The following is a 24769-nucleotide window of genomic DNA, read 5'->3' as shown; positions in this document are numbered from 1 at the left end:
AAGTCCATTTAACCTCCCTTTGCTTGCACCCAAACGTATGACTCAATTTACGACCTTAATGTAACCACACCTGCATTAAAGGGATAGTTCACCAAAAAAGTCACTCACCCCTGTATAAATGTCTTTGTTTTGCTGAATACAAAGGAAGATATTTTGAAAAATGTTTGTAACCAAGCAGATCAGGGGCAAACATTTCATGTTATAGTCATGAAATTTTTGATTAATGTATTCGTGCTATTGACACGTGCTATTTTTTGTGGCACGAATTTCTAGAAACAGTTTTCCATGCCTGTGGCATGACTTTCTGTATCGTGCATCTTTCTGTATTGTTTTGTCCTATTTTTTTTACCATTGTCAGTTGCTGTTAGGGTTAGAATCACTTTCTGCAACATACTAACCCAAACCCCAACTCTAGGCGAGAATAGTTTTAAAAGTGGACGGAAAACATTTAAAAAACCAATGCATAAAATTAAATCCTAACGCAAACCCCGAATCTAACCCTATCCCCAAACGACAATGATTTAAAAATTGGAAAAACAATGATTAAAAAAATATAAAATGACACGATTCAGAAAACGGTTTCTAGAAATTCGTGCTGTGTGCCACGATAAAAGACATTTGTGCTCCAGGAGCATGAAAAACAGTGAAAATTCGTGTCAATACCACAAATACATTAATAAAAAATTTTGTGACTCCAGCACGACTTGCCGTGAGATAGGGTAGTTATTTTTGTTTTACATTTTGTTTATTTTCTTGTGATCAGAAAGCTCTCATAATGAGCACAATGTCTGCACTGTAACAAATAAAATAAAATATGATATAAAATATTGAAAAAAACAACAACAGTATTTTTCTTATTCAACTAAAATGTAACTTTCCACAATTAAAAAAAAAACTGCTAACTTGATGAATTAATTTTTTTTTATAGTCCTCCAGATAAAAGTATCACCAGTACTTTGTGTAGTTGACTTAAATGTGTTTGTTCACTTCATGCTAAATATTTCATTCAGCCAATAAACTATTATAACAGAACACAGATCTTTTCCCACTTTCATTTAACAACAAAGCATGTTGTCACTATCTGCATCAAGCACAGATTCAAATTATTGTTTGCAACAAAAGCAACATAAAAATTTGAATTTAGGCCAAGACGCATCAACAACATAAAATGTAATATCTAAGACAATCAACAAATGCATCAACATTGAACACCAGACAGCATACAAGTCATGACCATAACAACAATGACAGCATAAAATAAAACTGTCAAACGATGACCCTATATTTTTTACCATATGATTTATTCCTAGAGGAAGGTACGCTGGGAATTCAAAAACCTTTAACACACCAGCCACAGTGTTAAATAAGAAATTGTTGTTCTACATGACACACGTTAGTTGGTGTTATGTGTTTGGTTAGATTTAAATACTCATTATGTCAGCATTACCAAGTACACTCACCTAAAGGATTATTAGGAACTAATCTTAATACTGTGTTTGACCCCCTTTCCCCTTCAGAACTGCCTTAATTCTACTTGCCATTGATTCAACAAGGTGCTGAAAGCATTCTTTAGAAATGTTGGCCCATATTGATAGGATAGCATCTTGCAGTTGATGGAGATTTGTGGGATGCACATCCAAGGCACGAAGCTCCCGTTCCCCCACATCCCAAAGATGCTCTATTGGGTTGAGATCTGGTGACTGTGGGGGCCATTTTAGTACAGTGAACTCGTTGTCATGTTCAAGAAACCAATTTGAAATGATTCGAGCTTTGTGACATGGTGCATTATCCTGCTGGAAGTAGCCATCAGAGGATGGGTACATGGTGGTCATAAAGGGATGGACATGGTCAGAACTATGCTCAGGTAGGCTGTGGCATTTAAACGATGCCCAATTGGCACTAAGGGGCCTAAAGTGTGCCAAGAAAACATCCCCACACCATTACACCACCAGCCTGCACAGTGGTAACAAGGCATGATGGATCAATGTTCTCATTCTGTTCACGCCAAATTCTGACTCTACCATCTGAATGTCTCAACAGAAATCGAGGCTCATCAGACCAGGAAACATTTTTCCAGTCTTCAACTGTCCAATTTTGGTGAGCCTGGGCAAATCTTAGCCTCTTTTTCCTATTTTTAGTAGAGATGAATGGTACCCGGTTGGGTCTTATGCTGTTGTAGCCCATCCGCCTCAAGGTTGTGCGTGTTGTGGCTTCACAAATGCTTTGCTGCATACCTCGGTTGTAACAAGTGGTTATTTCAGTCAAAGTTGCTCTTCTATCAGCTTGAATCAGTCGGCCCATTCTCCTCTGACCTCTTGCATCAACAAGGCATTTTCGCCCACAGGACTGCCGCATACTGGATGTTCTTCCCATTTCACACCATTCTTTGTAAACCCTAGAAATGGTTGTGCGTGAAAATCCCAGTAACTGAGCAGATTGTGAAATACTCAGACCGGCCCGTCTGGCACCAACAACCATGCCACGCTAAATTGCTTACATCACCTTTCTTTCCCATTCTGACATTCAGTTTGTAGTTCAGTAGATTGTCTTGACCAGGACCAAACCCCTAAATGCATTGAAGCAACTGCCATGTGATTGGTTGATTAAATAATTGCATTAATGAGAACTTGAGCAGGTGTTCCTAATAATCCTTTAGGTGAGTGTATGTGCTCTTATACACTTTTAAAAATGCTGGGTTATTTTCAATCCAGCATTGGTTTGAAAAGAGACAAACCCAGTCGTTGGGTTTAATTAACTGAGAAAATGGACCCCTTTTTGACCAAACGCTGAGTTGAAAATAACCCAGCATAGCAGTGCTAAGTACAACAGCTGAAGTATAATGGACACTATTATGTGTAACTTCAACATGTTAATAAGCACAACATGTATTTGTTGCACTGCGTCTGTCTCCATCATTATTGCAGCTCAATTGAACACTTCAGTCTGCTGCCTGCAATAGATCACCTGTGTTGTGGAGCACCAGAGAGCACAATGAGGATCTGTTGGCCCTGAGGGAAAGCTGAAAGATTTTACTTTTGTTCTTGTTTCAAATATTCTAATTATTTTGACAGGGTACTACTGTTCTTGCTTTTGTCTTTTGAAATGAAAATCTGTCTTGAATCTCTTTATAAAAAGATTCTGCAGTCTAAAATGACACATTTCACAGCAGTTTTACATCACTTATATTGCGTTCAGTCCTCCTTTTGGCAAAGCTGTTTATTATGAGAGCTTGACAATTGTTTTTTATTCTTTTGTAATAAGCAATGATTTACCAACAGCAAAGGGGCCTTGAACAAAAGATAATAAGTTTTTCCCATTGGTAATAATTTATCATTGTATGTTATGACAAAAGCTCATGATTGCACGTTTGTTAGTTTTGTATTGAATTCTGTTCATTTACATACAACAGTGGCTGTAAGGTGCTGTTATTTTTCCTGTTATTTGGTGAACTTACTGATGGAGAAATCACACAGCTTTAAATTCAGTGTCACTACATGTTTTTTCTTTTTTCATTTAGGATGCTCTTTCGAAATATCGTCATGCACAAATAACATAACTGCTCATGTTTACTGTCACTTTCAAACCTTGGTCCAGTATTATTGAGAGGTTTCTCACCGCTCTGTTTGCTTGATTTAACGCTAGGCTCTATGCCAGGCCTTTGAAAAGAGTTTTATAGAGAATGAGAGTGAGGTTTTTATCGCTTCACCTGAGCGATAGGGGCTGCATGATAAAGAACCAGGTGATTTGTTTTCCAGCCTTTCTTATTCTCTCGTGCCGTATCTCAGTACAGCAAATGCACGGGTCCTTCTGCATCATTATGACATCTAGGTAATTAGCTTTGGCGAGCTTTAAATGATCCGCTTCATCTTTTTTTCACGAGTACAACAGAGTAGTTAAGCAGTAGGTTCTAATGATCTAAAGCGATTAAACTGAAATCATTCAAAATAATCTCGTTTCATTAGTGTCAAAATGAATGAAGATGCATCAGCCTGTTAATATGGCCAGCAAAACAAAAAGTACACATTTGTCCGTAAAGGGTGCATATTCGGACATCAAAGATACATATTGGTACCCCATATCGGTATGATATATATTGTGACCTTTTAATAGGGACCGTGGTATAATTTGACTGTCTTTCCCTGCAAAACCATCTAAGTGCATGCAAGCATTTTTGGCCAAACCTCCACTTCTAAATAAAAATCCACCTCTTTGGATAAGATTTGCAAAATCAACTAAAGATGTAATTAGAAACATTTCAAATGATTAAAGTCAAAAGGTAAAAATGAAGAAACCGAACCACACATTAGGGGGCGCTTTGGCGCATGTGGCTGCCACATTCGGGTTGCATTCAGGCCCAAGTACTCACAAGAGACCCAAGTTTAAATGTGATCCACAGCCGTTTCACATTCGTCTTCTGTACACTTTGATGACTTGTGGTGCTTAAGAGATTTTGCTAACAAACTGGTATTTCTGAATGGCCTGTGGACATAATTAAGCAGATTTGAAGCAAAAGTATTTGATGAACATATCGTCGCTGCCCGATGAAACTCACGTATGTCCAAAACGGTTAACTTTCAAAAAGTGAAAAAAACACCGTATTTCAAAAGCAGTTGAATGTAGCGTTGTCATACTTGGTACGGCATCTTTACATGTAAGCATATTCTTGCCAGTGTAATGATATAATCCACATTTGAATTGAATGGACATACGTGCATATTTTAAAGTAACGGTGGTCGATACGCATTCTTCCGATCATTAATTAGAATGGCCAAGTCGCGTTTCATATTGACAGATGAATACGCTCAGTTTATTAAATAGCCAACGTCTTAGTTTATTACATACGCTTAGTTTATATAATATCAATTATACATTTATTAAATGTCTCTTGCAAACTATGAAGGGACAATGAATCAATACACTGACATGGTAATGCTAGACAGCAAGGGCGTCAGTTTGTGTTGAAAAGTGTTGGGGACAAAAGATCAGATTAAAAACCTTCCTGCAGGATGGGAAATTAAAAATGGGCGGGAGATACGTGGCGTGATTGACAGCTTTGACGCCAAATGGATATACGTGAAAACCTGATGACATGATTTCACAACTTTTCATTGGCCATTTAGATATGTGAAGCATACTTTATACGGAAATTAACCTGGACATTCAATCCGTCTAAAAATCTCAAAATCGACAAAATGGACATACGTGCTTTTCAACGGAAAGCTACGATATGCTAAAAGCACCCGGTTAACTCTACTCCCGTCATTGACGAGTTTACTCGTCAAATCAGAGAAAACGCTTCCCTGCCAATGACGAGTATTTCCAGCTTTCCACAATACCGCTATTATCCACCAGGCGGCGCTCTTCGGCAACTTATAAAACCCATAAGTATGATATATAAGTTTGATATATATTTTAAAAAGAACATTTCTGGAAGGCATTAAACTTTTGTGAAAATAATGAAAAATGCTGGCGCTGGCTGGCAACTTTTAAAAAAAATGCTGGCGGGGAAAGAGATAATGTCATTATCAAATTTTTGACGGAGGTGGCGTTTAGTGCCTTTTGCTTCTGAGCTCTTCATGTGTTTTCTGAGCTCTGCGACAGTCCTTACCGCATAGTCGAACGTTCTGGAATCTAAATTCAGCCGAGACTAAACTGTTTCCAGCACAGTGTGGTATTAAGACCAGCCCCCTTACATCCACTATTCAAAGAAACCCCTGCTGAGAAAAGATCTTTGAGTTTCTGAATAAGCTTTGCTGGGTTTTTCGTGATGCTAGGTGATTTTCAAACACTTGTGTGTTCTTTTAGTACTCTGCAGTTCCAATGAAATTGCATTAATTGATTCGGTGAGACCCCAAATACTTTAAGATGTTGGCGATGCCTCTTTATACAGTCTACCACCATGAAGAAAATCCAAAGCGTTGTGAAATGTTTTGGAGCACAAAACTAATTTTTAATGTTACTCCCTGCTTTGTTACTGCTACGTTGATGGCAAAACAAAACATTGGTTTTCAATTGATTTTATTTCAGGAGGCAGATTTTACACTGGACGTGACGGGCCAGCAAAGTACCCTATATGGTACAAAAGTTAACAAGAACTAGATATTTATTTTGCAATCCTTAATGTACACTATTATATGGTTGATGGTTTATTGCACTGAATATTGAGTTTTTTAATATGTGTAGTGTAATGCATTTCTAGCTTTCATTATTATTCTGGTGGATGCAGACTTCAACATATTCTATCATTTAGCATTGATGATTGTCCATTACTGTGCCTGTCCTATAGTTTTGAAACTTGTGCTAGGCTCCACTAGCTAACCTCTCAACCCATATTAAAATATGCTCCCATTAAAAACACATTAGTGGTGAAAAATCCTACTCAGTCTAATATTAAAATATGGCTCAATGGATCCTCTGCCATGTACATCAAACAATCCCAACAATGATAAATCAGCAAAGTAGACAAACGTGTCTAGTTCAGATGGTTTAGACAAATGAAGTGAAATCAAAACTGCGTGTCAATTTGCTTTGATGTGTTTGGTGAGAAAACCAATGAAATACAAATGGGATGTGGTAGCCAAAAGGAAAATACAATATTCACTGCTCAAAACAGGTTAAGCTCAATTGACAGAAATTGGTTAAAGGTATTGCGGAGAATTTTCTTTTTCCGGGTGGATCATCAAGACTATTGGTCCTCTTAGTTGTGAGTGTTGCGCAACTACATTTTTTAAAGAGTGGAAAAGGCGGTTCTTTTCTAAAATTGGAGAAAATCCTCCGCTACACCTTTAACGTATGGATACAGAAATAAACATGCAATGAAAGTGAATAGTGTCAATTCATAAACAGTAAAAAAGCACAGTATAGCAGGTTTTATTGTCTTTCTTTTTAAATTTTGTTTGTAAATGTCAACGTATCCAATGTTGCGTGACGATGTACTGTAAGGTAATATTTGATATAACTGGGATATGCCTCTGTCATGAATCAACGTCCCTTGTTCTTGCTTTTTCTATTTTTTGCCAGGATCATGAAAGTCCCATGTTTCACGTAGAAGTACATGGCCTGTTTGTTTTAGTGTGCCATGTGCTCTCCTATCTCATGTCTTGACACCGCCCCCTCATCTCCTGATCGATTATCTTGTTTTTGGTTTATGCCCCGCACCTGTTACCCTCCTGATTTGGTTCCCTATTTAATGCCCTTGTGTTTGCTGTCCTGTACTTGTTTGTTTTGTGAGTTTGTAACTTTGTGAAGATTTGTAGCTTTGTAGCCATTGCTGGTTAAGTAAACATCAAGTAAAGTTTAGTCTAGTTATTTCATGTTATGTTATTTCTTGTCAAGTCCATTCTGTTTAATATTGTGATTTATTTTGTTTCATGTTGCTTGCCCATCATGGGTGTTTCTAAATTAAATAAAGCTTTGTGTTCTTTATGACTGAAATGTATTAGATTGAGCTGGATTGCTAACACACTTTTAGGCAACCGATTAAGTATTTAATGAGCAATGAGGTCTTTTAAAGTTATTGTGTCTTAAAGCAGGACACTTTAGTGTACAATAAGTTGCTCCAGAGGGCTGTGCCTCAATTATTCTACAGTACGTTATCTAGTCTATGAATTAAAAGCGTTTTTCTGATTTCAAAGTAAGGAGTTTACACACATTTATACCAATGATTGCTTTAACAGGGAGACAGCAGCACAGCAGAATAAATGCAGAGGGTCTCGAGCAGTGGCGGATGCAGAACGTGACATATGGGTGGGCATGGATCAAGTCGAGGTGGGCCTGAATCTATGGGAATCTATGGAATCTATTGATTATAATGCTGAATTACATAGCTGGTATATCAAACAACATCACTGTGATCAGATGCTTTCTTTCTATTTTTTACCCCACCGTCATATTTGTTGTGTGTTTATGTTATTGAGAGGAAAGCGCGCAATTACCACGATAATAAAAAAAATAAGATTCTAATTGATAAATGCTTAAGAATACCAAATACTGGAAAGTGAAATATTGGTTTCAACAGTGTGTGATGTTAGCCGTAAAGCATACAGAGATAGAGAGGCAGTGATGCTTGCGAAGGTTAATAACTTATGCAACTACATAGGTTATAATTAAAGACCCAGGACCTGGCAGTATTTCAGTATAAAATATTATAAACCTTAAGGAAAGCCAACTATTTCCAATCATTATTCAGCATATAGCCCATTTTGAACTCCCTGAAGCAAAAACAAAATAATGATGGTACTGTAGTCATTAGGTACAAAAGTATACTTAAAAAAAGCTATATGGAAAAAGGAGGAGAAAAGAGTGTCCCTAAAATACACCCTTAAAAATAAAGATGCTATGCCATTGAACCATTTTTGGCTGTATGGTTCCAAAACATCTATTTTAGCTTTACAAAAGGTTATTTTGAGTGGAAAATGTATATGGTAAGAAAGAAATTATTCTTTTAAGAACCGCTGACTGAATGGTTCTTTGGGAAACCAAAAATGCTTCTTCTATGGCACTGTGAGGAACATTTTGTTGCACCTTTATTTTAAATGTAGTGTATTGGAGAGAGAATTTAGGTTCGCTATTCAGACATTAAGTTGTAAATCATTCTCATGTTCTATATTGACCTCTATTTTGACTGCATTTACATGTAACTGTTATCTGCACATAACAGATAGAGCTGTCCTATGGGAAAGTCAGCGGCTGTTCTATAATGTGGTCAGTGCTGATATGATAAAAATATGGTCTTCTGTGTTGAATGCTAAACATAGCAGCATATGGACTTGGAATTAATTCAAACCATATACATTTCTTTATAAATAAGAAGAGCAAGATTAAAAATAATACTTGGATTTTAGATGAAAAGGCACCTAAAAATACATTTCAAAACGTGTCCATACATGCTAACAGTAAGTCCAGGCTGCTCTATTTAGGGATGCAAACTTATGAAGTTGTGAGACACTCATAGCAGCCATTTCGAGCAGTGCATGTTAGTTAAAAATATATTTTCACATTGTCTTATATAATACTTGTTTAGCGAATTATGTTTTATAATCTAAAGTTCTCGTTTATATTCATTAATATTATTATGTAATAGGCCTACAGGTGTTAGATAAACGAATTAACACAATACATCACACTGGGATAAAAAGCTGCACTGTCAAGGTTCTTAGTTATATATTTTTTTTGTTAGAAATGACCCAGGAAATAAAACTGTGTTCTTGTCTTACCCCAAATCACTACAACAGCCTAACTTTTAATTCAGAGTCGGGTCAGATGTGGCAAAAAAAAAATCGTATGCTTTTGCCTTTTCTACAGTCATAATTGTCAGAACTTAAACAAATACTATAAGTAATCGATCCTGGTGTATATAGAGCAGTGTTGGGTGTAACTAGTTACTAAGTAATTAGTTACTGTAATTTAATTACTTTTCCCTTGAAAAAGTAAAGTAAGGGATTACTCTTATTTTTCTTGTAATCTAATTACAGTTACTTCTGATGTAACTAAATACTTTGTATACTATAATATGATAGTGGATTTAACATGGTTTTAGTTTACAATTTTCACTATTAACTGGTTGATTATTAGCATTAATATTAATGAGATGTTGGCTGTTTATTAATACTTAATAGCACATATTAATGACTGATTTTGCAAAACCTTATTCTACATCCTTAACCCTCCCCATTTCTACCAATACTTAAAATTAACAACTTCTTTAGTATTAATAAGCAGTAGTTGGAGAGGATTGGACCATAAAGTGGGACAAGAATAGTCAATGTACATTTACATATTATTTCTTTGAGCCATTTCAAGCCTATTCTTGTATCATATACTGAATAGGATTTAGAAAGTAATTAGTAATAAGTAATTAAATACTTTTTGGAGAGAGTAATTTGTAAAGTAATCTAATTACATGATTCAAGATGTAATTAGTAACTAGTAATTAATTACTTTTTTTGAGTAACTTACCCAACACTGATATAGAGACACATTATACACCTTTATGTTATTTGACAAACACATAAGTTATTGTAATCTGATCTGATTGGAATCTGGCAAGCTGTTTCATGAGAATAGCGCTACAGTCCTAAGGAAAATTAACTCGGACAACCTTAGTCTTGGGATTGGTGCCCTCCTGGTGCCCCATGACAAAGTTCACATTATTAATTTTTCATGCGAACCATGCCCTATTTCGAACTTAAGTGTCAGTGTAAAAGCCACCTTAATGGTACTGTGCTAGTGATAACTTAAGGGCGCGTGTACATCAAAGGCTGGCTGAAAAGGCCAGGCGGACGCCAACTGTTGGCGCTTGCCAGTATTTTTTCAGCTAAGCTCTTTGGTTGCTATACTTCTGTTTTGTTTATCATGATTGGACGGCCGAGTAAAAAGTGACATTGACGAGCTGAGCGTTTCCCCCAAAGTTGGGCATTTTTCAACTCTTCCCGAACAATGACTAAAAAGCTGTAGTTTGTCCACTGGAACGATAGTTTCGGGAAACACTCAAATCTTTAAACTATGCTGAAACGATGGAACTTGTGACCATAGTTGGCAAACAATGCTTTTGAGAAATGCACTCCTAGGTTTTCACCGCAGAAAAATGGCAAGCGCTGGCGCACAGTATAGACAAAATTCGCCAGCTTTTTTGAAAACCATAACGTTTCCATTGGAAACAACTGACAACATACACCATCCACCATCCACTTCGTTTACACGACCCCTAAGGTAAGGAAAACAAGCCTGATTTTTTTATAAAAAAGAAAATAAAAAATGTACAAACCCGGTCCTTCATATTTTTATTTGTTAATTTTGACTAATTTCAGTAAAAACGCGTTACATACCAAGAAAGTGACAAGATGAAAACCACTATTTTCTGTTACAAACTTTTACATAGCATCTTAAGGGTTATAATAACATTAAAATTTCAAATACTTAATTTGATTTTCAAAGTATTATTATAAAAAACGAAAAAAAAATTCCAACAAATTGCAATAAGTCCATGACAAGTTTTTATTTAAATGTTATAAATCTATTGAATCAGTACTGTATATAAATGTGCATTCATCTTTGCCATTTTATATTCATTAAGTTGACTAGTGGTATACACTGATAAAAAAACATTAATGGCATTAATCAAAACACTTACTTTGTCATATTAAGAATACTGTTGTCACTAAACTTTTTTGACAGCGATCAGCTGTAAAATGTTTTGGTCGTGCTCGATTTTTGTTTACTTTGAGTAAAATAATGGAAAGTTTTTCATAAGATCCCCTGGGGTCAAGGTGTTAGCAATGTGGTGCCCGAGTGGCTTACGTTTCCTCCCCGCCACAGAAAAAAATCACCACAGGTTTATCAATGCCATCAAAACTTATTTTGTTTTTGTTTGTTTGTTTATCACGAAGTACAAAGTAGATGAGGAAAACTAAGATTCCGTGTGTACTCAAAGCACCGCAATTGTTGTTTACAATGCGTGGATTGGTGCGCTGTGATTTGGGGAGCGGATTTATTGCATTCTGCAGAGAAGGAGAACAGGCGTTTATCGCGTTTTGGGAAAAAGGGAGGAAATATGACAGAATAACACGGTGGATATCGGATTTTGCATAAAATTAAGAATTTACTTTTTAATACTGACCAGATACAATACTGATTTTGGTGGTAACAATTTTTTTTAAATGGCGTTTATCGCGTTTTAGAACCAAACTCTGTGGCTTGTGTACAAACTCCAGGAAAGCCATTTTATTTTCATAAAAGCAGATGTGCTGTCATATATGTTGTAATCCTATACAATGTATTTTTTACACTGTCTACTAGCATATTTCAGTATAGTATGTTACCTTTTACGTTTGCTACTTCATGAATTGAACAATGTTCTGTATAAACTCAACTTAAAAGCCTCTAATAGACTATTTAATGACTACTCAGTATTGTTACAAAAGGTCAGTGTGCTTTTAAAGAATTGCAGGCTATTTATAATCTGCAATAAAATGGTAAATGTTTTCTGTAACCAAGACTTCACCATCTATAGAGAAATTGACTTTCAGAAACATACGATACCTACTGTGTGCCAAATAGCCCCACACTCATTTTATTTTATTCAGGGACAGCATTCGAGTGAACTATAAGCTATTAAGCATTGGCACTGCTGTTTGTGTGACTGATTTATACACTCGTAAGATGTAATTAAACACCACGGCTGATCTCTGACCTCAAGCTGTTTTAGTAGACAGATTTAAAAAACCTTTTTCTACACTTTTATTCTGCAATTAATGGTATGCAGCGTTTGTCCACATTTAAACTAATATGCCGTGACAATAGCTGACCTTCTACCCAGTCAGGAGCTACGTTGAGTGTGATTGTTTTACTGTATTACATGGCTAATTTGCCACAGGTAAAGGCTTTCAAAGAATTAGAGGAACAGTGGAGCTCCTCATTTGAAAACATTCAACAGAGGGTGAAATGTAAGTTCAGGTGCTATTTCGCAGTTATTTCATGTGCAGCAGGCCAACACACATCGAAGTCTTGCACATGGATAATTCTATTTCAAGATATTACTTTTCAAAACATCACTTTTCCCAGGCTTGAACAGACCAGGTACTGAGTAAGCAAATCGATACTGTAGCTCAGCATGTTGTCTGGTGTTTAATTTGCACTGCAGTTGAAAGTAATCAAAGAATCTACAGAAGACTATTTAAGGTGTAAACAACCGAATCCATTTACACTTAAAATATCCTACTGTACAGTACCAGATCAATTTTACATGCTGCAAATCCACCTGCAAATATTGCATCAGAGTATTGCACCAAATCAGCAATACCAAACTGTATGTACATTTTACTGTGTGTTTATATTTATTTAGCAATTAAAATAATATTGTTGCAAATTTCTCTCATTTTTTTCTTTGCATCAGAGTATTGCACCAAACAGCAATACCAAACTGTATAACGAAGGAAACTATGTAAACTTATGTACATTTTACTGTGTGTTTATATTTATTTAGCAATTTTAAATGGTCGCAAATTGCTATAACTTTTTTCTGTGACAAAAAAATCATTCTCATTCCAGGGTTATTGTTTTGAGTGCTCCAGTGTTTTCCCTTTGTGCAAATAATAAAATGTTCTAGGTCAGTACTTTATTGTTCAAGTGTGACTTAAGACAGAAAGGCCATGTGGACATACTGTATAAAAATAGTAACTGGGAAACAGTGTAGTGTAAAGATGCTGTTGCTGAATTAATGAGCCATGGCAAAACTATAACTGAACACAGGGAAAGTATTTCATGTTGGAGATGTTAGATTCACAGACTAACATGCTGTCAAACTAAGCATCTGTTTCATTAACATTTACTGTAGTGCTTACATTTTTCAAGCAGATCACGCTTTTATGCAGTCTATGTCAATAGGATGTACGCAGTTTACACATACCATGTCAAAACACTTAAAGGTCAAAATAAATAAAAATGGATGCTCATCCTCTTACTACTAAACTAAGAAGTATACAAGATTATACAAACATATCAAGCAAAACAAATCTATAAGATTTACATAAGCGAGAAATTATAACTGCTTTATACTGTTGGTTCACACCAGCCGTGTTTGAGGCATCAAATTCATGTGTACCGCGTCTAGTTTGTCGCTTGAACACGTTTTTCCGCCAAAGTTCACATTTTTCAACTTGCACATTTCCCGTGGCAACGCTTAATTCGTGCAAACAAGACGCATAATCATGTCTACTGTGCCGCGCTAAACGCCTCATTCGCGCCGCGAGATCTCCAGATGCGTGTCAACGCACCTTTACATTGACTTAACATTGAAATTACTTGCGCTTGACACCTCTACCGCGGCTGGTGTGAACGCAGCATTACTGTGGGTTCACATAAGCGTTTGAGGAGTCAAATTCGCGTCTACCGCATCTAGTTTGCCGCTTGAACATTTTGAGTTTACTCGCTTCATTCGCAAGTGAAAGCCACATGTGAAATTCTAGTCATCGAGACATTCACGCAGAAATTTGCGTCATGGGAGGGGCTTCTGCAACTTCGCTCACTTCCTGTAATCACGTCACTACTAGAGCAAGCTACTGATTGGTTAACGTGGCGTGTTTTTCCCCCAAAGTTAAAATTTTTCAACTCGCTTAATTCAACACTCAATTTGTTCAATTTGCGCAAACAAGGTGGAATCGCATCTACTGCGCCACACGAAACGCCTCATTCACACTGCGAGACCTCCAGACGCGCGTCAACGCACCATCACATTGACTTAACATTGAAATCACTCGCGCTTGACGCCTCTACCGCGGCTGGTTTTAACGCAGCATTACTGTGGGTTCACACCAGCCGCGTTTGAGGAGTCAAATTCACGTCTACCACGTCTAGTTTGCGGCTTGAACATTTTGAGTTTACTCACTTCATTCGCACATGAAATTCTAGTCATCGAGACATTCACACAGAAATTTGCATCATGGGAGGTGCTTCTGCGACTCTGCTTGCTTCCTGTAATCACGTTACTACTAGAGCAAGCTCCTGATTGGTTAACGCGGCACGTTTTTCTGCCAAAGTTCAAATTTTTCAACTTGCTTAATTCAAAGCTCAATTCGTTCAATTTGCGCAAACAAGGAGGAATCACATCTACTGCGCCACGCTAAACGCCTCATTCGCGCCGCGAGACCTCCAGACGCCCGTCAATGCACCTTCACATTGACTTAACATTGAAATCACTCACGCTTGACGTCTCTACCGTGGCTGGTGTGAACGCAGCATTACTGTGGGTTCACACCAGCCGCGTTTGAGGCGTCAAATTTGCATCTACCCCGTCTAGTTTGCAGCTTGAACATTTTGAGTTTACTCGCTTCATTTGCGCGTGAAAGCCGTGCGTGAAATTTTAGTCATCGAGACATTCACGCAGAAATGTGCGTCATGGGAGTGGCTTCTGCGACTCTGCTCGCTTCCTGTAATCACGTCACTACTAGAGCAAGCTCCTGATTGGTTAACACGGCGCATTTTCCACCAAAGTTCAAATTTTTCAACTTGCTTAATTCAACACTCAATTCGTTTAATTTGTGCAAATAAGGTGGAATCGCATCTACCGCTGCGCTTAACGCCTCATTCACGCTGCGAGACCTCCAGACGAGTGTCAACGCGTCTTCAAATTGATTTACCATTGAAATCACTCGCGTTTGACGCCTCTACCGCGGCTGGTGTGAACCGGTTCATGTTTCATGCCTATGACTTAACTAAAGCTTATCTGATATTAAAAAAAGGATGAGCCCTTTGATATGTCATGGCCAAACCACATTTGTTCAATAGGAAATAGGTCAGCATAGGAATTTTAATTGCACTTGTCAATAAATTTCATGAGGTCTTTTAGACTGTGTTTCACTTTATGATGAAGGTTAAAACATTACGGTGTGGCAGTACAATTTTTTTTGTAAATTAGAGAGGTCAAGGTAGTCTTAGGATTCAATTACGATTCTGTTCAGCACAAGCTAGAGATATACTCCGCACAAAAAAAGGTTTATCAGTATTTCATAAATGAAATATTGCTCCATGAAGTTTTTAACTTGCTATGACTCTTCATGAACTCAATTTAATGTCCTACGCATACAGCCGTCCTGCAGTGACCCAAACCAACACATCTATTTCCCGGAGATGGAAGGACAGATATGCTATATCTCCACATCCTTTGGTTTGGTTAAAAAAAGCAGCGTTGGAGGCTTCTCGCCAGAATAGAAGACATACCACAGAGACAGATTCGTCTATGCATTGTGTGCTACTGATGTGCAGAAGATGATTTCCACACAAATAAGATACAGTGACTGAATCCCTCTGCTCTGCAGGTAATGTGAGGGAAATAAGGAAAGTAAGGGAGCGACAAAGAGCAGGAAAGGAATAGAAAGTGGGGGGTAAAATGAGGAACAGAGAGTGAAATGAACAGACGGGGGAATGGAAACAGGGAAAAGGGGAAGAGTACGGTAGGGCAGAGATTTAGGAACATTTCAATTACTGTTGTAAACAGACAACAAAGACCACTGGAGACTACAAGAGTCTTTAGCCTCAAGGGAAAGTCATTTCCCCTCGCTAAACTCCGCTCCAGTCTGAAATAATGTCAGAGAGACTGACAGAGCAAACATTTGATGTTCCGCCTCAACTGACAGACTTTCATTACATTTGAAATTATCTTCAAAAGCATGGGGGTAATAAATTGCCCGTAAAGATTAAATGTGAGCCACCTTCCCGAGCGCTGAGATCACTTCGTAAGTGTTCGTGAAGAATATTTCCAAGGGTCCAAGTGTTTTTAATTTCGCTCTAATTAATGCTGTAATTGGTTCTGTAATTGGTTGTAGCTTCACGTGGCGTTTTGGGTCGTACATACATAACGTGATGTGATCTGTTTCTTAAAGAGTGAAAGACTACAGTACATTAGACCAAGAAATAAAAGACCAAATAGTAACCTAAACGAAATAATCACATTGGTCTTCTTTATGACTTTGTAGTGACCTCCATCACTATGTATGCACTGCTTTTGAAAAAATCCTACTTTAAAGGGATAGTTCACTTTAAAATGAAAATTCTGTCATTATTTACTCATCATCATGTTGTTCTAAACCTGTATGAATTTCTTTTTTCTAATGAACACAAAAGAAGATATTTTGGGAAATGATGGTAAACACATGGCAGTAAGTGACCATAGACTTCCATAGTAGGAATACAATTAAATATAATTTAATATAATTTAATGTGTGCTTAGTACCATCATTTATCAAAATATTTTCTTAGTAATTTATCACAATACTTCTAAAATATTTTTTCCTACTATGGAAGTTAATGGTCACTTGCTGTGTGTTTACCATCATTTCTCAAAATATCTTCTTTTGTGTTCATCCGAAAAAAGAAATTCATACAGGTTTAGAACAATATAAGGATGAGTAAATGATGACAAAGTTTTCATTTTAAAGTGAACTATCCCTTTAAATAAATATTGTTGTATGTAAGGAGTGTTCCTGTGGCTCAATTGGTGCCGTAGAATTTAAAACTGTATTTACATAGGCATAGATGAATAATACATGCTTTGTACATGGTAATGACATATCGTGAGCCTCAAACGCGATTGTTTCCACCTTCTTATCTCAACCTCATGCATGGAAAAACAGCTGGAAAACAGGTGAGTCTCAACATAACACAGACTGTGACGTTACAGATGTATGCCCCAACATTAAATTACACATTAAATTAGGTACAATGTTGTTATCATGCTAAAAACAAACTTGTGATTGCTAAGTTAGTGCTATATGCTAGTTAACGCTATAAGCTAGCGTTTAGGCTGAAGTTCTACTATAGACTTTACAGTTACGTTTTGCAGGTCCATATTAAAAAAACACTTAGAAATGTCCATTAACAATGTCCAAATAATTGATTATTCATCAAATTCCATATCTTCATCTGATATAGGCTCAAATATAAGATCTGTTTACACACAGCTATTCAAAAGAGCTTCTCTGCAAAACAGCCAATCAGAGCAGAGCTCAACATTATTATTCATGACCCTTTCAAATAAGGTTATAATATCATTTCATTTTTAAGGGCAAATCCTAGGGTTGTAAATGGACATGTAAAACTTAATAAAGCCACTTCTATGTAGATATCAGAGAACAATTATTTCAATGCATCTTTGGCACCTTTAAATAAGAAACTAAATACTGCATACATAAAAATAAAAAAATATTACTGAATAATAAACATATTTTCATTACTGACCTGCAATTTGAACAGACTTTATATGAAATAAGAAAAAACTAATTAATAAAGTAATAAATAATAGACAGTTTTATAATCCGTTCACCATTATATCACACGTTTGTAAAAGTCAAAACATTTTCAATTTAAAATCCAACAGTGGCACAAAATAGAATGGAGATATTCCTCCACTTTCCGTTATCCTGCATAATTCATTTAGTCGCTTTGTGAATATTAAACAGCTCTTATATTTTTTCTGTTCTTTTTCCAAATCTCATGTTCAGGATTTTGTCTCCTCATATGTGCAGTAATCAATGGTTGTTGATGGGCTATTCAGTCACTAATCACAGTGTACAGCACAGCTGTACATTCTTTATGTTTGGAGTCCCAAGGACCCAAATGTTGCACATGAAAAATATTTTTAAAATTTTTTTTTTAATAATTTTAATTGTTTCTCTAACTTAATCAGACCCAGACAGCATTTATCTATCTGTTGTATCACATACTTTAATGAAGTTGATTTATATCTATATCTCTTTATCTATATAAATAGATATAAGTTCAGTTGTTATGAAATTGAAATCTCTCAGACGCGAAAAAAATATAAGTTAAACTTAGTTGCCACAGTACCTGGTATAACAGACCTTCAGCCAGTGGACAACTTAAAGGAAATATGGCAATATCATGGTAATGTTTTCAGGGTAAATTATTCAACAAAATTGAAAGTGAATGCACAAAAGGAGGGGCATGCAGAGAAATGTCTATGAGAGAGAGAGAGAGAGAGAGAGAGAGAGAGAGAGAGAGAGAGAGAGAGTTTCTCTTTATATGTATCGCTCATTGTACGAGTGTTTAGGTAGAGGGATGCTCTGTTGGGAAACAGTCATTAATGCTCCATCGTATTTTACAGCTGCCGAGGAGAAAAAGGACCGAAAGAGTAAATTTACCCTGCAAGTCCTGACAGTGCAGTGGGATCTAAAGACATTTCCAGCCCACATTAGAGAAATTTCTGCTATTTTTCCTCACCTCTGTGTTATGTGCTTCAACTTCTTTCGCGTGGCGCGAGCATGGATGTTGAAGCGCGTGTGCACCTGCTGTCACACACACCTGCATTGAAAACAATTAAGGAGATCATTTAGACCAACTCTTTACTCAAGGAAACGTATTTTACTTTATATGCGCACAGTTAACCACAGGATTTTCAAGTACATTTTTCTATCTCGGATACCTGAAGTGTGGAGCTCGTGTCAGGTACGGAACCTCTGTCAGAAATCTATGCTGGTGATGTTAACTTGACATCAGCTAAACATGTTGATTTGAATTGCAGGACACAACTGGGACTTGAGAGGAGGAAACATGTATGGCTGAAGGATGTGGGTTCGGTGTGCTGGTCTCAGACCGCCTGACCCGATGCTCTTATGGGAGGGGATGATGATCCGTGTCCGATGGTGTTGTGTGCTCGTATCACTGCTCGTGTACGTGGGCTCCGCTGAACCGCTCGACTGGCTGCTGTCCGATAAAGGTCCGTTTCACCGATCTCAGGAATTCATCGAGTTCACCGAACGATACCAGCACGGGTTTACAACCAGATACAAAATATACAGGTACGACAGATCATTTGAATATTTAGAGGAATCGATGAGTACACAGATTAGGATCATAACTCGTTAAATAGTAGCACATTAAAGTTGTTTACAAACGTAAGTAGTAGTTGTTGTGTTTTTTTATAATGATTGAACGTTTAATGAACTTCATGATACTTAAAAATGTAGATAAAAATATAAAATTGACTTGAAAAAGTAAACAAAAATTCTCAAATTAATAACAAAACGTGCTGTACGTTTTCAGGCGATATCAAAGCACTAATTGATTGCGTCACATCCGGTCTACTAAAGTGCTTTTATCTAGTTGGTTTTAGAATAAAGCTCACATATGATTCGGTTTTTATATATGAATCATACTGATACAATTATTTATTTTATGTTTAACACAGTCTTTGAGGCCCGTTCACACCAAGACAATAACAGCAGGTGTTCCTGTAGATTTATTGGTGGAGCTGGAGCATTGCATTATCTGTGCAAAGGTCAAGGGTTTGATGCCCAGGGAACACAGATATCGATTAAACATATACCTTAAATGCAATGTAGCAATGCATAAATAAGCTATAACACTACAGCGATATTAGCGTCCCCACCAATAGACAATAATGTTGCATTTATTCTAAGCTCAACTTCACATTTTGAAATGCACAAATCCTTTAAATTAAAATGGATTTTTTTATTGTTCATCGGGTAAAAAGATTGCTCTGAAAGTGATCATAGCAATATTCTTCATCTGTATCTTTATTGTTGTGCTGAAGGACTCTGCAATTCTCTAAAAAATTGATTTTTTTTTTACTTTATTGTTGTTGTTGATATGAATTGGCCTTTAAAATGTTCATTCATTACAATGTCCTTCATCTAACAAAACATTGTCATTCCGATATGTGCAGTATGTGCAGTTCTTTATTTTTCTTAGACTTTCCTTCTGATATAACTTTTATTTTAATATAATATAAACATTCATTTAATGCTGTGAATTGTGTTTGCAGATGTCATCATAATTATTAGCCTAAACCGAAATGAGACATAACTAATCATTATGCAATTCTATATAATATAACAAGGCATATGGGCTATAAACCCAACACAGGCCTAATGTCTGACTCACTATAAGATACCAAAAAGCATAAATACACCTACATAGCTTTTATGAAGATGTTTATAGATCTGAAGTATTATTTGCTTTAGCCTCTAGTTTCTGCAGGGTTTCTGTTACAAAATAGCTTGTGGCTTTTGATTACGAGGTCCCCTCAGGTCTTCACTAAAGGCTCTCGGAAAGCTCTTGAGCTAGGCAGCTCATTGGCCTCTGGTCTGTGGTGATCAGTGGCTTACAGTAGGTACTTTACGTCTGGTGATCATCGGGAATTTCATCCGATACTTACACCATCCTTGTTGAGTTGATTGGTGATAATGACATCCTCTATTCCCATTGCGATTGTTCTTTAGATAGGCCTCTTCATGTAAGTGATTGGATTGGTTCCCGTGAGCCTTTAGTAGTGAGAATTGTGCTTTAATTGCTGATCTCCGAAGGGAGAGTACCTGCTGTGTTTTTCACAGCACTGAAACTAATAACCTTGTGATAGAGACAGAGAATGTGAGAAATAAGGATAAAAATTATAAATATTGATCTGATGATGAAGCCTTGGAACCTGAAAAGAGGAATATGTTTTTGCTTGCCAGGCAATTTGCTCACAGCGTGGAAAACAGCGTCTTGATTTGGAAATAAATGATTATTTGGTTCCATAAAGCAAATATTTTTTTCCCATAGGGCAAAAGATGTACTTGATAGAAATTTAATTTGGTGTTTTTGACACACTGGCATTAAATGATCTTTTACAGTTTTAATCGAAGATGATGAAAGTTATGAATGTTATGGAGTGACAGTTGTTTCTTATGATTTTAAAGCATTTTGGTATAAATATTCCTATAAATTGTGTGAATGTTTTTACAAAACTATAATTTTAAAAGCATTTTTACATTGAAGTGTAACCATTAAAGATAATAGGAAAACAACAGGACAAGTTCCCAGAATAGACCTACATTGGAATTCAATACAGGTATATGAATAGCTCAGATGCAAAAAAACACCTAACGCCACCTGAGTCAAAAATGAGACCAAATGCTCTTTGCACATATTATATCTTCATTAAATACTTTCCCTTTAAATTAGGGGTGCACCGATAAATACCGATATACACTAATAATGCGTGGCCGATAATTATTCAGAATCACACAGCCGATATTAATCACAGCTATGTCATGTACTACGACTTTTGATAAGTAAGTCCTTATCGATCTGAAATCACTATTAGTTTGAGTTGTTTATAACATGCATCTGAAAAAGCAACACTCGTTAAACATAATCATTATACATATTCTTTATTATCATGAAAATACCTGAAAAGGTTTGAAGAACAGCAAAATAAATATACCCTTAAGCCATTTCCTGGAGCTGTGCGTATTATAGCTGCGTGTATATGGTTCTTCGTCTGCAGCGTATATTTAGTTTCTGCACAAGAGCGCCCTCTGGCTTTTGGATGTAGTGGCATTTCACCGTAATTCATTGAGAAGCATAGCGCATCATCAGCCGATATATCTGCGCACCCCTACTTTTAATTGGCTTTATCCTTGCCTCAGGCCATGTAGAAATACCAGTTTGTTGGCAGAATCCACTAAACGCCGCACTGATTTTTCAGCAAAGTCCTCAAAAACCCCACGGCAAACAAATTTGAAACGACCGTGGATCACATTCAAACTTGTGTCCCTTGTGAGTACTATAACCTGAAAACAACCTGAATGTGGCAGCCACATGCATAACAGCGCCCCCTAATGTGTGCTTCGGTTTCTTTATTTGCATCTTCAGTGATTTTGCAACTGTTTACTATGTCTTTTCCAGTGGAATTTTTGGAAGTGAATTTTTTAAAAGTTACTTTTTTGCCAAAAATCTCTCATGCACTTAGAGGGTTTTGCAGCGAAATACAGATTTGTTGACTACCAATGAAATGCCTAAAGTAACATTTGTGATAATAAGGCATTTAAATGACTGACTATTAACCTTTTAATTGACATTAAAGTGAAATTACTGAACCAAAAATAAGCCAAAAATGTGCACTTCTGAGCTCTTCATATAGTGTATAAATGTTGCCGTTCATGAATATGAATTAAAAGATTCTTTAACTAGAAGAGGCACTTCCACACAAAAAAATATATTGTATAATAATGAATGAGAATAAGCGTCACACAGATCTCTTACAGGTTTTGTGTTCGGACCACATGAGTAGGTAGGATGCTTTGTTTGAAGTTAAACCATCTGAGAATTTGCTTCAGGAAGCGTAAGACATTCTGTCAGACGTGATTATAGCAAAATATCAGGTGGCAAAACTCCTTCAGCCTGTAATGCTGCAAATGTATTTAAAGTAAAGTAGATTCAGTTCTCAATTCACAACACTCATTTTATAGTAGGTGGATGCATTTAGGTTTAATTGCTTCTTTTAGTAGCTTCCCTCAAAATGGTTTGGGGGGACTGTTGTTCCTGTGCGAGGATGTAATCAGATTTTGAAAAGAAGTGTAATGAACACTGAAATAACCATTATAGCAGACAGTGCACCCTCAGCGACTGGTTAGAGCAGTTAAACAGAGGTTCGAAACCGCAGCTTTGCTTATTAGTTGTTAGTAAATCCCAGTTTGAAATTCAAAGGCACCAAACGCAGTTTAATAGGAGGATCTGAACGGATTACATGCTCGGTGCTTGGTAGAAATGTGCTTAGATTGTGCACCTGGCTCCCCATAGAAGCCCTTGAAGCAGTACACAATGAAATACCACCTATGGTTCTGGCTCCGCTGTTGGAGTCCAAAAGAGATTTCTGGGATAAAAATACAGCAAACAAGCATAGAGGGACAGGCCTGGAGACGAGCTGGATTAAGCCGATGTTTGAGAGGACAGCATGAATGTGATGTCCAGTTGGGATTTGCTGTTAAGTTGTGCTTTCCTGCTGTCATGCAATATAACATCTTACGTAAATAATTATAAACTCCCAGGGAGTTCGGCCGATGGAAGGTCAACAGCCTTGCTGCGGAGAGGCAAGAAGACAACGGGGCGGCCGTGCCCTTTGACCCTGACTTCATCCATAACATCAGGCTTCTGGGGAGAAGGCCAAGTTTGCAGAAAATAACTGACAACATCATTAAGAAATACGGGACTCATTTCCTGCTTTCTGCCACTCTCGGAGGTAAGAGAACATTAATAGTAGTACAGCATGTGAGAGCCAATTGTTATCACTGAAAAATTGATTTTCGTTGTCATCTTGTGCCTGAATTTGCAAGGACATCTTTATATGCTTTCTATGGAGGTACCGCCAACGGGACATTATGCATTATTGAACACTGATGGAGTTAGTCTCGTCTAATGGACGTGTCACTCATCATTTGACTTTATGGATTAACTCAACATGTCAGCAAAATGTACTTGTAAAATACAGTTAAAGAAGACACAAAGTTCTTCAAAGTAAAAAGAAAATTAGAATATAACATTTGACTCATCTTGTATAAGAGCCTAGTTCACGTTTTTATTAACCACCCCTCACACACTTGAAACACAGGACAATCCCACAAAAGATTGTTTCATTACAACGTGCATGTACAATATGTATGTATACATTTGGTACCAATATTTTAGTACCTTTACTAACATGCAATCATTGGTACCAGGGTGTACCTCCGAGGGTCTAATATGAACTCTAGAAATGATAAATTAATCCACATGCAATTATAAACCATGTCCTGCCTCTTTATTTCTTGAAAAATTCATATAAAACCATACAGTGAGGTTTGTAAACTTCTACTTTGTCATCAACATATTTCATATAGTCAAGAATTAAATTGTTAGTTCACCCAAAAAATGTACATTCTCTCATGTTGTTCTAAACCTTTATGAGTTTGTTTTTTATGTTGAACACAAAAGATATATTTTGATAAATGATGGTAACCACAAAGTTGACGGTACCTATTGTCATCAATAGTAGGAAAACAAACAAGCATTATCAAAATATCTTCTTTTGTGTTGAATAAAGAAACGCATACAGGTTTTAAAACAACATGAGGGTGAGTAAATATTTACATCATTTTTATTTTTGGCTAAACAATGCACAAGTACCTTTAGTGCATTTTCTTAGCTTTGAATTGTTTATTTTTAACACAAAAGGTGAACATTGACCTAACTACCTGTTAAGTAGTTGCTGTAATTTCTGAGCGTCTGCCGAAAATAACATTATGCAAATAAATCAGCACATGATTGCATTGCACCAGAGGTAAAAAGGTTTGTTTAATGGATGACAGGGCTGTCATCAAGAGGGAACACGTCCAAAGCCCAGTGACAGGGCCAGCAAACATATCTTTGTGCATGACGGCTGGCAACCAACCTTGTAATTTTATTGCAAATTATTTTAATTCTAGCGGCAGCCCTG

General features: G+C 36.8%; 2 protein-coding genes across 4 annotated transcripts in view; one reads left to right on the top strand and one right to left on the bottom strand.

The window, feature by feature from the left end:
• The window catches only part of rgs18 (regulator of G protein signaling 18), a 109447-nt gene extending 90375 nt beyond the window's left edge, over nt 1–19072 (bottom strand). For 2 of the 3 annotated variants that reach the window (XM_073854279.1, XM_073854273.1), the window contains exons 1-2: nt 18935–19072; nt 18733–18813 (exon numbers count right to left, since the gene is read on the bottom strand). The gene's annotated coding sequence lies outside the window, so the exon portion shown is untranslated. Of the gene's footprint in view, nt 1–18732; nt 18818–18934 lie in introns of those variants that run through there. The other variant, XM_073854281.1, reaches the window with a different exon arrangement.
• A 5-nt stretch (nt 19073–19077) lies between these two features.
• The window catches only part of brinp3b (bone morphogenetic protein/retinoic acid inducible neural-specific 3b), a 29336-nt gene continuing 23644 nt past the window's right edge, over nt 19078–24769 (top strand). Inside the window, exons 1-2 of the mRNA XM_055202884.2 lie at nt 19078–19310; nt 23346–23536. Of these exons, the coding sequence (XP_055058859.2) occupies nt 19078–19310; nt 23346–23536 (424 nt within the window). The remainder of the gene's footprint in view (nt 19311–23345; nt 23537–24769) is intronic.

The sequence above is a fragment of the Misgurnus anguillicaudatus genome, chromosome 2 (genome assembly GCF_027580225.2).
Source record: "Misgurnus anguillicaudatus chromosome 2, ASM2758022v2, whole genome shotgun sequence".
NCBI lineage: Eukaryota > Metazoa > Chordata > Actinopteri > Cypriniformes > Cobitidae > Misgurnus > Misgurnus anguillicaudatus.
This window is presented reverse-complemented; position numbering and strand designations above follow the sequence as displayed.